General features: G+C 50.5%; 1 protein-coding gene across 2 annotated transcripts in view; it reads left to right on the top strand.

Moving 5' to 3' along the window:
- The first annotated feature begins 1410 nt into the window (after positions 1 to 1410).
- Positions 1411 to 16016, top strand: part of FAM120A (family with sequence similarity 120A) — a 96882-nt gene continuing 82276 nt past the window's right edge. For both annotated transcript variants that reach the window (XM_047829688.1, XM_047829687.1), the window contains exon 1: positions 1411 to 1936. In XM_047829688.1, the coding sequence (XP_047685644.1) occupies positions 1463 to 1936 (474 nt within the window). In that variant the 5' untranslated portion in view covers positions 1411 to 1462. The remainder of the gene's footprint in view (positions 1937 to 16016) is intronic.

The following is a 16016-nucleotide window of genomic DNA, read 5'->3' as shown; positions in this document are numbered from 1 at the left end:
AGTTCTGAGTTTCCAAATGCTTCATTCTGCAAGACATTAATATGGTTTTTAAAATGTTTTATTGCAGCGCATATGCTTACAGCGTTAACCTCATTTTACAAGCAATTGCGACAGAGATCTGGAGCAGAAATCACGAAAGGATCTCCTTCCAGAAGATGCTCCCAAAGCGACCGGGGTTTAAACCGCTGTTCTTGCGAGAGGCCGCCCAGCCTCGGGGAAGCCAGGAGGTTCGCAGTTGGCACCAACTAGAAAGGAGGCACTTGGGGCGCTGTGACGGACCTGTCCCCGCTCAGGGCTCATCAGTGGTCACCTGGCACTAAGCCGCCGGGCTACACCTGACCTGCGAGTCTGGCGTTCAAAGCGGCTCCTCGGTGGGTGGGCGGGGTCTGAACCGCCTGCCCCTCCCCCCGCCCCCTCCCCTCCCCCCCCCCCCCCAGCCCGCTCTCCCCGAGAGGCCGGGGTCCGAGGCCACTCCGGTCGTCAACCGCATCTGCAGGGTCCTGTCCCTCGCTAACCAAAGATGGAGGGAGCCCGTCCCTCCGGCCAGCGCACACGCAGGAGCGCAGCGACCTGGTTGCTCCCTCCACCCTGGACACAGCCACCTGCTGCTCCTCGCTCACCCCGACCTCCAAGCTCTCACCCGCCTGCCCCCTTTCCCTCCGCAGTCACCGGCCACAGCGCTGGTTTCGCCTCGGGGTGACAGCTCTCAGGGACCGGACCGGGTCTCCTCGGGGTGACGGCTCCTAGGGACCGGACGGGGTCTCCTCAGGGTGACGGGACCCGCGAATGGGGACGGGGTCTCCTCAGAATGACGAGACCCGGGGACGGGGTCTCCTTAGAATGACGGGGCCCGCGGAGGAGGACTGGGTCTTCTCGGACCCGCGGACGGGGGTTTCCTCGGAGTGACGGGACAAGCGGACCGGGGCGGAGGTCTCCTCCGAGTCACGGGACCCGCGCGCCCCGGGACGGGGTTTCCTCAGAACGACGGGACCCGCGGCCGCGGCCGCGAGGCCCCCAGGGCGCCCCCTCCCCCCGGGCAGGCCGCGCGCCCCTCCCCGCGGGCCGCCCTCCGCCGCGCGGCCGGGATCCGGGCTGGGTTCGGGCCCCGCAGGCCGCGGCGCCGCCTCTTCCGCCCTCCGCCGGCCCGCGTGCGTCAGCCTGCGCCGCCCCGCCCCGCCCCGCCGCCGCCGCCGCCGCCGCCGCCGCCGCCGCCGCCGCCGCTGCCCGCGCGAGGCCGCCTCAGCCTGGCCCGGGCCTCGAGCGGCGCACGGCGCAGGTCCCTCCCGCCATGGCCCTGGGAGGCGGCAGCACATGGCGGCCGCAGCGGCCATGAGCGCGCCCGCGGCCCGCCCCGGCCCCCCCTAGAGCCCGCCGCCGCCCCGGCCGCGCCACGGCCCCGCCGCCCCCGGCCCCGCCGCCCCCGGCCCCGCCGCCCCGCCGCCCCGCGCCCGCCGCCGCCGCCATGGGCGTGCAGGGCTTCCAGGACTACATCGAGAAGCACTGCCCGAGCGCCGTGGTGCCGGTGGAGCTGCAGAAGCTGGCCCGGGGCAGCCTGGTGGGCGGCGGGCGGCAGCGGCCCCCGCACACGCCGCTGCGCCTGCTGGTGGACGCCGACAACTGCCTGCACCGCCTGTACGGCGGCTTCTACACCGACTGGGTGAGCGGCGGCCAGTGGAACCACATGCTCGGCTACCTGGCCGCGCTGGCCAAGGCCTGCTTCGGCGGCAACATCGAGCTCTTCGTCTTCTTCAACGGCGCGCTCGAGAAGGCGCGGCTGCACGAGTGGGTCAAGCGGCAGGGCAACGAGCGCCAGACGGCGCAGCAGATCGTCAGCCATGTCCAGAACAAGGGCACCCCGCCGCCCAAGGTCTGGTTCCTGCCGCCCGTCTGCATGGCGCACTGCATCCGCCTGGCGCTCATCCGCTTCCACGTCAAGGTGCGGCCCGCGGGGGCCGGGGCCGGGGTCGCCGCCCCCCCCCCCGGGATGGGGGGAGGGGCGGGAGCAGGGCGCAGGCCGGGCGAGTCCGGGGTCGGAGGGCGCGGGGGGCGCAAGATGGACGCGCGGCCTGGCGCCCGGCGGGCGGGGGAGCCCGGAGCCCCGGCCGCGCCGCGGGCTTGCGAGGTGCGGGCCCCCCCCGCCCCCCCCACCCCCGCTCCGGGCGCGACGCTCGTCTCGCGGGTGACCGTGCTCGCGCAGCAACAGGTTTTCGGTGCGAGCGAGTGGGCTGCGCGGCCACGCGAGGGGGTCCCGGCGGGGTTGTGCAAGCCGCCCGCTGCTGTCACACGGCGTCCTGGCCGGGGACAGCCTGCCCGGGGCCTGCCGAGGTGCACCGCTTTCGAGAGAGGACACGCGCCTTGGGTCCGGGTTCCCTCCGAGACGACACTTTTGAGAGAAATTGTCCGAGTTTTGTGTGCGCCAGATTTCAAAGAATTGTGAGATCTGACATGACGGAATCTCGTCAGTTCTGGGACTTAGTCTTGGGTTTTGTGCATCTGTTGCGAAAGGCGTAGCGGCAAGAGTTAGGGCGAAGGGGAATGGGAACCCGATTTTCAGGGATGATGTCTCCGCACGGCGGGCCTCGGCCACTTTGGGCCGGGCACCCCGGTAATCAGAGCTTCTGCTGTCCCTTTGGCAGAGGGCTCCACGCTTCACCCGGGCCAAGGGCAGCTTCGGGACCCAGCAGCCACTGCAGAGATAACATGCAAATCAATGACCCTAGGCTTCGTTTGGATTGCTTCCTCGTTCATTGCTTTTTGTAAAAAAAACTGGGGGGCTGTTTTGGTTTTCTGGCTCTTGCCACCGTGTCTGTCTTACAACTTGTTTGTCTTGCCATTATTTCTGCTTGCAACCGCTTGAGCCCAAAGTTTTCTGAAATTCAGTCTTCCTGACTGCCTGAGTTGAGATGGTGGTGGGGAAGCCGAAAGTGATAGCGGAAGTCCCACCCCAATCCTGTTGCAATTGGTGACGGGGTTTGCGAGTCTGCGGGTCGAGGCGGCTGGGAGATCAGGGATTGGTGTGTGGGCCTGGCGGAGACATAGCCAGCGTCCCCTGGGAGTTTGGGTGAGAGCCTAGGGCTGCTGGCATTTTCTGCCCTGGAGCCCGGGCTCCCGGCCGCGATCCACCTCCTGAATATGTCGGAGAAGTATTCCGAGAGGAAACTAGCGCTGAAAAGACAGGATGAGCTTTTGGTCAGACGACTTTCAAATATTAGGAAGGAGTGGGTTCGGTGTGTCTATCTTTGAGAGAGCTGCTGAATTCTTTATTTGACTGTAAAAAAGTTTATCTTTGCATCCCTGTGAATGTGTGGCTTGCCTACTAGGTGCTCAGAAGTTTGACCAATGTGTGAATGTTTGGAAACTAGATTTAAGATAATTTCTTCCACTTAGCTTTCCAGACACAAGACGATATTTTTTGCTTTAGTTAAGCTTTTGATTCCCAATATAGAAGCATAGTATAGTGTTGGTTGCTCAGATTAGTACAATAATAACTCAATTACCTGGAGGCCGCTTGACCTGGCAGTCTCACCGTTTTGGAAGACGTCTAAGAAATTTAGCTACTAGAAATTTCTCAGCAGCCAAACAAGAGGTCAGGAAGTTTTGGTACTGTGACCCCCCCCTCCCCCCCTCCCCCAAAAAAACCCCACAAAAAACAAAACCAACGCTTTCTCTTTCTTCACCGGAGAAGCAAATCTTCTCCTTATAGACTGCCCTCTTCTTTTCAGATGTGGTTCTGATAAGCTTGGTTATCTGTTTCTAAGGTCAGCGTGAGAAAAGGGTGTAGAGAAAAGTCTGCCAGAGGCAGGAGCACCATTAATAGCAAGAAGCGACACTTCAAAAGGGAGAAGATTAAAAAAAGCCGTAAAAACCAGACATAATTCTGGGGCTACTTTGGAATAAGGAGAACAATTTTATGTATTTGAGGAGCCCCTGAGGGGCGCCTGGGTGGCGCAGTCGGTTAAGCGTCCGACTTCAGCCAGGTCACGATCTGGCGGTCCGTGGGTTCGAGCCCCGCGTCAGGCTCTGGGCTGATGGCTCAGAGCCTGGAGCCTGTTTCAGATTCTGTGTCTCCCTCTCTCTCTGCCCCTCCCCCGTTCATGCTCTGTCTCTCTCTGTCCCAAAAATAAATAAATGTTGAGGAGCCCCTGAGGGTTCTCTTAAGAGAATGGAGCGATGTGTGTACTGTTTTTAAAAGATGCCCATTAAAATGGTTAAGTAAATTAAAAGCATGAGAATATATCACTGTATACCTGTTAGAATGGCTAAAATAAACCATACCAACACTACTAAGTGCTGGCAAGAATGCTGAGCCTCTGGAAGCAGTTCACGTGGCTGGTGGGCATGCATGCAGGCACACCACCCTGGAAAACAGCTCCGCAGTTAATGTTAAATATACATTCACCCTGTGACCCAGCAGTCCCTCTCCTGGGTAATTACCTAAGGAAACTTTTGTTCATGCAGGAACCCTACTTTGGTGTTCCTGGCAGTTTTATTCATCATAGCTAGTGCTGGAAACAAACGAAATATCCTCTAGTGGGTGACTAAACAAACTGGTCCTTCCATAGGGTGCAGTCTTCCTCACCAATGAGAGGGAGGAAGTATTCATACAGATACAGACAACTACTGGGGTGAATCTCTAAGAATTTATGCTGAGTGAAAGAAGGCAGGCTCAAAAGGTGTGATTCTCTTTCTATGACATTCCCCTGAAGATGAGGCTGCATTGATGGGGACCAGATTAATGGTTGCCAGGGGGGTGGGGTTGGAGTCGGGCGTGGACATAAAGGGACAGCAGGAGCTTTTTGGGGTGATGGAACTCTTCTGTACCCTGATGGTGGTGGCAGTTACGTATTTTAAAACATACAGCTACACATCAGAAGTACGTAAAAGTTCATTTTACTGTATGATAACCACAATTTTTTTCTATATAAATTATATAAAATTGACAAAGGAATTGACGTAAAATCTCACTCTATATAATGTTGGGCACATGAGGCACATGCCTTATAAAAATCTGCCATCTTGTTGGCCTCCTCTGGGCTTTTGTAAACTGGCAGAAAGGCTTAATTTCCTGTCCGTTTTGCTTAGAGAAATCTTTTTTGACTTAGAAGACTATGTCTTTGATAGAGTAATAATTGTAATTTTTTTTGTACAGTAACAATTACATATTTTTAACCACTAGAAGTTGGCGTATGAATCGGCTAATTTTGTTGAGGTGTTTGAACTGCCTGGCCTGAACTTGGCTTCTGCTAGGTACTGGGAGTGTTTCCTCTTGTGTATTTTGAGTCATCACAACCTTTGAAACTTCAGTGAGGGACTGATTTATTTAAAAATCTTGGTGGCATTAAATCCTTAGACCTTTTCTCAGTGATCCTGCTGCAAGACTGGAGTCGGTGCGCGGGTTTAAAATGAAAACCTTCAGATCTTACCCTGAGTCGGGGCTCTAGCGTGTTTACTTAGGGCCGACATAAGAAAGCCGAGCTGCTGTTTTACGACAGTGGAAGTCTGTGAGTGAGATTCGGCTGTGACTTGAGATTTGGGGGATGACAATCCCTATCCTGGCGTAGCTGGTGGGACAGGGACCCACTTGGGGACAGGAACCGACTTGTCGGGTGCCTGCCCTTGCTGGGCCCTTTCACAGAGCTATCTCATTTGGCCTGCGCAGGGTTTTGTTACTCATTTTGTATGGAAAGAGACAGAGTTGCTGAGTAGGCGACATCAGGGGACAAGTAACCAGTAACTTTCTCAAGAGGGAAGTGCGGAGTTGAAGGCAAAGTTCAGTTTCTTTGTGTAAGAATGCCTCGGGGGTGTGCCTGCCTGCAGTTCACTCCCAGGTCAGATCCCATAGCACAGCGCCTCTGCTCTGTTTTCCAGCCACTGTGGGAGTGGGAGCGGCAGGGTTTCTGCCCAGGGACGCTAAAAACCAGCAATACACCTTGTTCTCAAGGACCTCAAATTGACCAGGGAATACTTAGGTTCAAAATTGGCCACATTACAAGTAAAACCAGTATTTAAAATATTTAAAATCCTTAGTTTAAAATATTTATTTTCTTCCATTGTACGGGTTTTAGGCTGGCTTATCTCAGCCTAAGGTCTTCAAGGTTCATCCATGTTGTCATGTTGTGTCAGTTTCCCTCCTTTTTAAAGGCTGCGTAATATTCTGTGGACCGTCCATTTGGTCTGCCCACAGAGGCTTGGGTTGCTTCCCGTTTTGTCTATTGTGAATAATGAAGAATGCTGCAGTGAACTTGGGTGGTCAAAAATCTGACCGAGTCCCTGCTTTCAATTCTTTTGGAGAAGTGCCCAGAAGTGGAATTGGTCATTGTATGGTAATTCTGTGTTTAATTTGTTGAGGAATTGCAATGCTGTTTTCCACAGCAGCTGCCTATGTATGTTTTATATTATACTTTGCACAATAATATACTACCAGTAGTTTCAATTTCTTGACATTATGATCACAGACTACATTATTCAGCTACTTGCTTTTTTTTTTATAAGGATGTAAAAAACTTTCCATGTCTGTATGGTTCTAATTCTTTTATTTTTCATTTTTTTAATGTTTATTTATTTTTGAGAGAGAGAGAGAGAGAGAGAGAGAGAGAGAGTGAGAGTGTGAGTAGGGGAGGGGCAAAGAGGGAGACACAGAATCTGAAGCAGGCTCTAGGTTCTGAGCTGTCAGCACAGAGCCCGATGCAGGGCTTGAACTCACGAACTGCCAGATCATGACCTGAGCTGAAGTCAGATGCTTAACCTACTGAGCCACCCAGGCACCCCTCTAATTCTTTTTAATGCCTGCATGGTGTTCGATAATTTCTCCAGCGCCTGCAGAGGTGCATGCACAAACTTTAAAAACCTTAAAGGACTATTGAGCCAGCATTGCCAGACTTCACATTTTTCAGGAAAGCCAGAAATCCAGATCTTTATTTGCAATTATCCCATTTAAAAAATATTGCTTAAGTGAAGCATGATAGGCTGTGGGCTGAATTCTGCCCTCGAGCCCCCGGTTTGTGATTTCAGCGTTGATTTCTAGAGCACTCATCACCTTATCTAAATCTCTCTTCCCTTTTCTTAAAGTTAGACTGACCAAAGCCAACCTTTCCCCTCTGTCTGCCTTGTTCGAACCCTTTTCAGTCATCAAAGTGCTCCCGTTTCCTGGGCTCCTCAAATAAGATAATAGTCTGGTCCTCTCCATTACATGTTCTTCCTTCTCATAATCCCAGCGTTGCCCCTTTGAGGGTACTGCTGTCCGTGTGCTCATGCGGCACCTGCCTGGTCCCGTGGCCTGCACAGACCTGACGGACAGCTGGTGGTATGCGCTTGAGACCGAGTCTACCAAGCCCCATTCACACAGCTGACCACGCACCCCCTGCCTCCTGTCCTTCACATCCAGTGGCCGTTGTGTTTGTGTTTGTGCTTGCGCTTTAGCCACCCCAGAGCAGGACCCTGTACTTGGTGGGAAGCTTCACTGTTGACTTCAAATGTCATCTCCCCTCTGCAGCCCCGACCCCTTTTGAGCTGGTCTTCACTGTGTTTCTGTTCCACCCTTTGTGCACTTGGTCTGATGCTGCTTGTAGCCCTAGCTGGTTTGAGTCTCATGACTGTCCACTTTGAGGTTATGCTCCTTGCCTAGAGTCCCCCCCTGGTATTTTGAGCCCAGCCCGCCTGTCCCTCCACCAGCCCGGCCATCTTCCACGTGCCCCCCTCCTCCTCCTCCTCCTCCTCCTCCTCCTTACTCCAGTACCGCCACCATGTTAACTCACCAAGTGGAGCCACTAGGCCTAACAGGCGCTTGTGCAAATGCATTGGTGGTTGTGAAACCAGATTATCATGTGTTTACCACTGTTCAGAAAAAATGATATAGAATAATAAAATTGAGCAAAAAGTACAGTGCAAGACTTATACTAAGGGTAGATACTGTTTCATTCACCTGTGTCTGGGCAGTCGTCAGAGTCGCATCTGCATTGTGACCTGCCTCCCACACCTGTCACTTCACTGGTGGAACGCATCCTGCACACCATGTCGTGCCGCCTGTGGGCCCCTCAGGTCAGTCATTCCTGCCAACATCTTGAACAAACCATGAATCCAGACTCTGTATTGAGGCTCAGACCCTCCTGTGATCTGAGCTCTTTCCACCTGCCTGCGTGGCTCCCGGTTCCTGTGTTGTGCTTCATCAGTGCTCCAGCCAGCCCACTCACTGCTTCCCCAGAAACGGCCTGCTTCCCTAGAAACGGCCTGCTTCCCCGCTCTTCTCGAGGTGCTCCTTCGTGTCTAACTGCCCACATCTGCTGGTTGGAATTTTGCTCATACTTTAAAGCCCATCTCAGGCACGACCTTCCTTCACAGAGCCTCTGATGTTCCCAGAGGTAGGCCAGGGACAAGTGCAGCGCCCTGCTTTCCTGTGTTCCACCTTGTTGTGGCTACCTGTGTGCGTATCCCCAGCTGTCAGCTCCTGGAGGGCTGGGACTCCGTTCACTCCTGCGTGGGTTTAGTATGGGTGCCGAACTTTTTAGTCACATATTTGCTTTGTACTATTTATATAGACAGACAAATTTCATTATTTTCTTCTAACATCTGGATCAATCCCATTATGTAAGATTTATTTTCTCACCTTAAATTTCTGATAATCTCTTTCCTGACTGGTTCCCAGTGATGATTCTTCTTCCCTTTGGCAAATATTGAGTGCCTGTTACTGGCCAGGCATGGAGGAGCGACTACATAGGAAAGAAAGGAATCCTCCAAGGAACTTACTCTACTGACAGGGGGCTTGTTCATGAAGACTTCTCAAGTGTCACCATCTTGAAATAAGGTAGATCGATCTGAGTTTCAACTTCATAAATTCTGAAACTTAAATTTTCATGTATTGGAGGGGCACGTGGGTAGCTCAGTCAGCTAAATGTCTGACTTTGGCTCAGGTTATGACCTCACGGTTCGTGACTTCGGCTCAGGTTATGACCTCACGTTGGGCTCTGTGCTGACAGCTCAGAGCCTGGAGCCTGCTTCGGATGCTGTGTCTCCCTTTTTGCCTCTTCCCTGCTTGCACTCCGTTTGTCTGTCTCTCAAAATAAATAAACATTAAAAAAAGTTAAAGTAAAAATTTTCATGTAATGTATTTTGGAGTAAGATTTTTAACTTACTTGTCTCTCAAAATAAATAAACATTAAAAAAATTTAAAGTAAAAATTTTCATGTAATGTATTTTGGAGTAAGATTTTTAACAAGGACAGGATTGCTAGGAGTTAGCTGAAGCTTGAGGAGATTAGTATAGTAGGCTAACTAAACACTGAGGACAAATAATGTTGGTGTTTTTTTAAAATTTTAAAAAAATTATTAAATTTTTAAAAAGTTTATTTATTTATGAGAGAGAGAGACAGACAGACAGCATGAGTTGGGGAGGGACAGAGAGAGAGGGAGACACAGAATCTGAAGGAGGCTCCAGGCTCTGAGCTGTCAGCCCAGAGCCTGATGGAGAGCTCAAACTCACAAACTGTGAGATCATGACCTGAGCTGATGTCAGATCCTTAATTGACTGAGCCACCCAGGCACCCCAGTTTTTAAAGTTGATAAAGTTTAATTTACATGTTCGTTATGACATCCTCACTCTTACTTGTTTTTTTAGTGGAGAAAGAAAACAGTTTTATCATTGGGTAAGCGGTGGCATCAAGACAATCTATTAAAGAGATCGCAACAAAAAAAAGAATCTCAGCCTGTCACGTGGCCTGCAGCCACAGTCTGTGCTAATGGTGCGCTCTGATGTTACCATCTAAAGGAAAAGTAAAACCTCTGTCTTTTGACAAGTAGGAAGTTACCTCTTGGAGCCAAGTGTCTAGGCTTCCTGAGAGATTGGGGAGATGGGACACAACCCTCCTTTTATTATTATATGTTTTTAATTTTATTTTTTTAATTGTGGTAAACTATAAAGTTGGTGTTTTTTTTTTTTTTACCGTTTTAACTATTGTTAAATGTACAGTGCAGTGTCACAGAGCACGTTCAGTGCTGTGCAACTGTCCTCATCACCCATCTCCAGAACTTCTCATTCTCCCAGACCTAACCTTGTCCCCACCAAACACTAACTTCTGTCCCCCACCCCCTCCCAGCCCCTGGCACCCACCACCTGCTCTCTGTCTCTGAATTTCACTGCTGTAAGGACCTCATGTAAGTGGAGTTGCCCAGTATTTGTCCTTTTATGACCAGCTTACTTCCCTGAGCATAGTGTCCTCAAGGCTCATCCATGTCATAGCAGGTGTCAGGATTTTATTCCTTTATAAGGCTGACTAATATTCCATTGTGTGTACACACCACATTCTCTTTATCTATTTATCTGTCGATGGACACCTAGGTTGCTTTTGGCTATTGTGAATGATCCTGCTACGAAAATGGGTGTACAAATATCTGTTTGAGTTTCTGCTTTCAGTTCTTTGGGAATATGCCTGGGAGTGGAATTCCTGGATTGGAGGGTGGTTCTGTGTACAGGTTTTTGAGGAATGGTCCTGCTGTTTTCCATGGTAGCTGCGCTATTTTACATTCCCACACCCAATGTGCGAGGCTTCAGTTTCTCCACATCCTCATCAATGCCTGCTTATTTATGGTTTTTTTTTTTTTTGTGACAGTAGCCATCCTAAATGGGTGTTGAATGGTATCTCATTGTGGTTTTGATTTGCATTTCCTTTATGATTAATGAAGTCGAGAATCTCTTCATGTGCCACTCCCTTATTTAAAAAAATTTTTTTTTAATATTTTATTTTATTTTTATTTTTTATTTTTTTATTATTATTTTTTTAATGTTTTATTTTATATTTGAGAGAGAGAGAGAGAGAGAGAGAGAGACCATAAGCAGGGGAGGGGCAGAGAGAGGGAGACACAGAATCCGAAGCAGGCTCCAGGCTCTGAGCTGTCAGCACAGAGCCCGATGCAGGGCTCGAACCCACGAGCAGTGAGATCATGACCTGAGTCGAAGTCGACGCCCAACCAACTAAGCACCCAGACGCCCCTCCACTCCCTTATTTTAAAAGAAATTATTTTTCCTGGCTTTTAAGACCACTGCAACCAATTCTTAGAGAATACAAAAGAGGTGTGTAAAGTAAGAAGCTGTTCAGCTCTGATTCCAGACTTCATGATGGGAGAGACGTAGTTTTAGACATCTCTAATATATGTTATAACTTTAAATTGCTCTTTATTTTTTTTTTTTTTTTTTTTTTTAAATTTTTTTTTTCAACGTTTATTTATTTTTGGGACAGAGAGAGACAGAGCATGAACAGGGGAGGGGCAGAGAGAGAGGGAGAGACAGAATCGGAAACAGGCTCCAGGCTCCGAGCCATCAGCCCAGAGCCTGACGCGGGGCTCGAACTCACAGACCGCGAGATCGTGACCTGGCTGAAGTCGGACGCTCAACCGACTGCGCCACCCAGGCGCCCCTAAATTGCTCTTTAAACAACAATAAAAACCTTCCACCAAATCGGAGTTAACTTTTATGTCCTTGTTCCTGTGCTGGACTTGAGCAGGATCTCACCCGCCAAGGACCTGGTTACTAGAGCTCAGATCAAGGTGTCGTTTTTGAAAAAACAAAAGAATTTAGGTGACTCATATCCTCTTATGTTCAGGTTAACTGACATCTTCTAAATCTCATAGGTGGCAGGAGGGTGTGTCGCCTTCTTCCCTAAGCTGGCGTAAAACCATTCTAAACAAAGACCTCATACGGTATTTTTTTTCCTTTATATCAGAAGATCTATTTAAGACAACTCACTGTGTTTCAGGTCCCATATGTTTGAAAAGTGTGAAGAAGCCCATCCTTTCTCATACAGCTTTCTTAAAGACAAATGGTAGCGGACTTTTATCAGCACTTATTGATGAATGACTGAGCTGTTTACAGGTAGTAGCTCATTAACTGTCGCTGCTGCCCTGTGAGGTAGGGAGGGCATGATTTGCAGATCAAGAAGGGAAAGTGCAGGAAGTGTTAGAGCAGTGGGGCTCACCCACCTGGCGCCAGAGACAGAAACCTTCCTGTGCCAAGCGCCCTGACCCCGGAGATTAGGAGTATGTAGCAGTGTGAGCTCGTCATCTGACGGGACCGTCCCCATAGCTGTTGTCAGCATTAATAAGTAGCTATACTCTCAGAGTAAGCTTGGGGAACTTTTTGGTAAGCATTTCTTGTGAAAATACAGAGTTCTAATGGACATGCCTTTTTTTTTTTTTTTTTTTTTTTCAAAGTTTTTATTTATTTTTGGGACAGAGAGAGACAGAGCATGAACGGGGGAGGGGCAGAGAGAGAGGGAGACACAGAATTGGAAACAGGCTCCAGGCTCCGAGCCATCAGCCCAGAGCCCGACGTGGGGCTCGAACTCATGGACCGCGAGATCGTGACCTGGCTGAAGTCGGACGCTCAACCGACTGCGCCACCCAGGCGCCCCCTGGACATGCCTTTTTTAATGACACTCATGAGATGAGAAGATTCACCTGGGGTTCGGAGGCTGGAACACAGCCCTGTCAAGTCACCGGGGCTCAGCGCAGTGTCCCTCACTGGGACCAGCGGTGGGCATTTTGCCAGCTGCTGAGGCTCTTCCACCCCGGTGGTACGTGCTTCTGGAACCAGGTGGGCCTGGAGGCAGGTGAGGCGCTTTGTGCTTCCTGCCTGGTTCCCAGCCAGGAGCCAGAGGCGGTGCTTGAGTTGTGCGTGCAGGGGCTCCGGGGTGCACCCCACATCTGCCCAGCAATGGCAGCCACAGTGAGTCAGTGAAGGCCTAGTGCCTTTAAGGTGGTGGTGGTCTCAGGGAGCCAACCCGGGGTTTTCCTTACTGAGGGTATACCCAATTCCAAGTTTGGCTCACTCTGGGGGAGGGGAGGCTTTACCCCCTACTACCGCTCGCTTGTAGGAAGGAAGGTCTCAGGGCGTTGTGTTTCAGCTTGCTTTATAGTTTCTTGGAGTTAAGTTGAAATAATTATCCCAGTATTGTATGTGATAATTTTTACTCACTTCTAAAATTAGAATTAAGAACTAGGTGTACCAGTTTCGTTGTATTGCGCCCAGTTTGCGCCTGGAGCTGGAGGCCAGGGAATCAGAGAAGCAGGTGTTGTCCGTGGGCAGGTCAGGTGGGAGGCGAGCCCGGGAGCGCAGGGTTTGCAGGCTCAGAGAGAAGGTGCTCGGAAGAGAAGGACAGCCAGTGCCTATCAGACCCTGCTTCTCTGAAGCTTAACCTCTGGCATTTAAGTAAAAAAAATTGTTTTTTAATTTTTGAGAGAGAGCAAGAGCGAGAGTGAGAGACAGAGAGAATCCCAAACAGGCTCCATGCTCAATGTGGAGTCTGACATGGGGGTCCATCCCATGACACTGGGATCATGACCTGAGCTGAGATCAAGAGTCGGACGCTCAACAGACTGAGCCACCCAGAGGCCCGTGTGGCATTTAATTTCTATCTTTAATTAAATAATTACTTCTCAAGTCCTGTTTTGATGCAGCCTAGACCCTTGTCCTGTCCCCAGCTGACCTTGCACTGACCCAGTCCTGCACCCCCGCTTTGATCAGGCTCTGTGATGCGGGTCCTGAGGCGTTGTCCACAGGCCCTGGGCAAGTGGACTTGGTTCACGTGGTTGTGGGTCTGTAATGACCCAGGCTCACCTGTGGTGGGCTCTCCTGCTTCCCGAAGCCCCACCATCTGCGGAGAGATATGTTTTCACATAATAGGCTCTTTGACTGTGCTGTTCATGCCCGTTAATGCTTTGTTCACCTGGTGAAGTAGCTTAAAATAGTCTTCCAGCTGGTGTCTTGTAGACTGTTGACTTTTTTCTTTTTAAAATAAACTTCTTACTGTGGAATAATTTTAGGTTTATAGAAAAGTTGCCAAGATGGTACAGAGAGTTCCTGAATATCCTTCCCTTTGCTTCGGTGCGTGGTAACAGCCTGTGAGCACGCACAGTCGTCAAAACTAAGAAGCTCGCATCGGTGTGCACGGTGAGCTGGGGTGTGCTTCGTTCCCATCTCTTCCCTCCTTCCACCTGGGGCCTTTTAGGCTCTGGGCTGATCTGGGGTGCCCTGTGGCCTTCAAGTGTCTTGTCTCCCCGGGCCCTTCTGGGCCAGGACAGCTCTCAGCCTCTGCTTCTTTGGTGACCTTGGCACTCTGGATCCCTGAGCAGCTGTTTTGTAGGCTGGCCTCCAGTTTGGGCTGCCTGATATTTTCTCGTGTTTTTTTTTTTTGGGGGGGGGGGTGCCCCAGAGGTGCAGTGCCCTTTTGTCGCAGCGTACCATGCTGGAGTCTGCCGGCCTCTGCCCCGGGACACCACTTCATCCTGTTTGCTGGTTTGCTGCTTTGCTGTTTCGGAAGTGGTCTTTTAGGGCAGCCCCTATTTGAGGGGCTGGTGTGGGTGAGCTTCAGCTGCTGGGGAGGGATTTCACGTTATTGCTGGAATTCTTCTGTAGGGCATCTTCTTCCCCTTTGTTTGGACTCTTATAGGCCCGTGTATCTGTCTTATACTTTGGGGTCAAACCCAACATGACATTCTTTATTTTCTTGTGCACGCTGTTCCAGCTTTGGCCATTGGGAGTCTTTCGGGTGGGTTCCTGTGTCCTTCATTTTCTGAGCACCTCTTTCCTTTCTGGTACACAGGTATGTGGCTGCAGGCCTGTCTTGGATTTCCCTGCCCCAGCATCACCCATTTTTCTCAAGGGCCCTGGTTCCATTTAGTGAACGGAATTTAGAAACCAGATGGAGGTGGGGTGTTCTTGCTCCTAAGGTGTGGCTTTTCAGCCCTTGGTTGACAGCTGGGAGCTGTGCATGTGCTCACTTACGTCTGATGATTTCTCTGCCTGTCTGTGTTGTCACCTACACACCAGTTCGTAGGATGTCTCCATGGCTCAGCTGGCACCACAGGGTTGTGCCAGCCTCCTCCCTTTGCCCCAGTGTAACCCCGTTCTCTGACAGTGGGACACCTGCTCATCCACCACACATGAAGTGGTCTCAGTGCTGTCACCTGCACCCCTACACCCTCGAGATACACATTACCAAGAGGGGTCAGTCCTGTCTGATCTGGTTTTAATTTGCATATGTTAAAGTTCATTCTCAGTGTGAGATGTGCAGTTGTATGAGTTGGACAGTGCATAGAGTCATGTGTGTCCACCACCCAGACCTCTGGCTCTTATCTGTGTCCTCTTGTGGTACGGCCCCAACAGGCTTTCATCACTTGCCTGTTGGGGAGGATTGTGTCTCTGTCACCTTGTGGTCTTGAGGCCATGTTGCCTTTCCTCAGTAAAAGGCATGGTATTTTTTTTTTTTAATATAATTTATTGTCAAATTGGTTTCCATACAACACCCAGTGCTCATCCCAACAAGTGCCCTCCTCAATGCCCATCACCCATTTTCCCCTCTGCCCCACCCCGCATCCACCCTCAGTTTGTTCTCAGTATTTAAGAGTCTCTTATAGTTTGCCTCCCTCCCTCTCTGTAACTTTTTTCCCCCCTACCCATCCCCTATGGTCTTCTGTTAAGTTTCTCAGGATCCACATATGAGTGAAAACATACGGTATCTGTCTTTCTCTGCCTGACTTATTTCACTTAGCATAATACCTTCCAGTTCCATCCATGTTGCTATAAATGGCCAGATTTCATTCTTTCTCATTGCCATGTAGTGTCCCATTGTATATACAAACCACATCTTTATCCATTCATCAGTTGATGGACATTTTTTTAAGTTTATTATTTTATTTTATTTTTAAGTTTTATTTTATTTATTTATTTTGAGAGAGAGAGGGACAGAGAGAATCCTAAGCAGGCTCTGTGCTGTCAGCACAGAGCCTGATGTGGGGCTTGAACTCACTAACTGTGAGATCATGACCTGAGCTGAAATCAAGAGTCAGTTGCTTAACTGACTGAACCGCCCAGGTGCCCCAAGGCGTGGTGGGTTTTAATGGTGGGAGACAATACCAGCATTTTGGAAGTTGAAGGAAACTTAAAGACCTATGAATTGTACATTCCTGGCTTGGCAGATGAACTTCAATCCAGAACTGGGACCTAGGTGTTCTGGTTCTGTCCCCCTTGCC

This window comes from Prionailurus viverrinus, chromosome D4 (assembly GCF_022837055.1).
Source record: "Prionailurus viverrinus isolate Anna chromosome D4, UM_Priviv_1.0, whole genome shotgun sequence".
Classification (NCBI taxonomy): Eukaryota; Metazoa; Chordata; class Mammalia; order Carnivora; family Felidae; genus Prionailurus; species Prionailurus viverrinus.
Note: the sequence above shows the minus strand (reverse complement) of the source record. Positions and strands in the feature narration are given on the sequence as shown.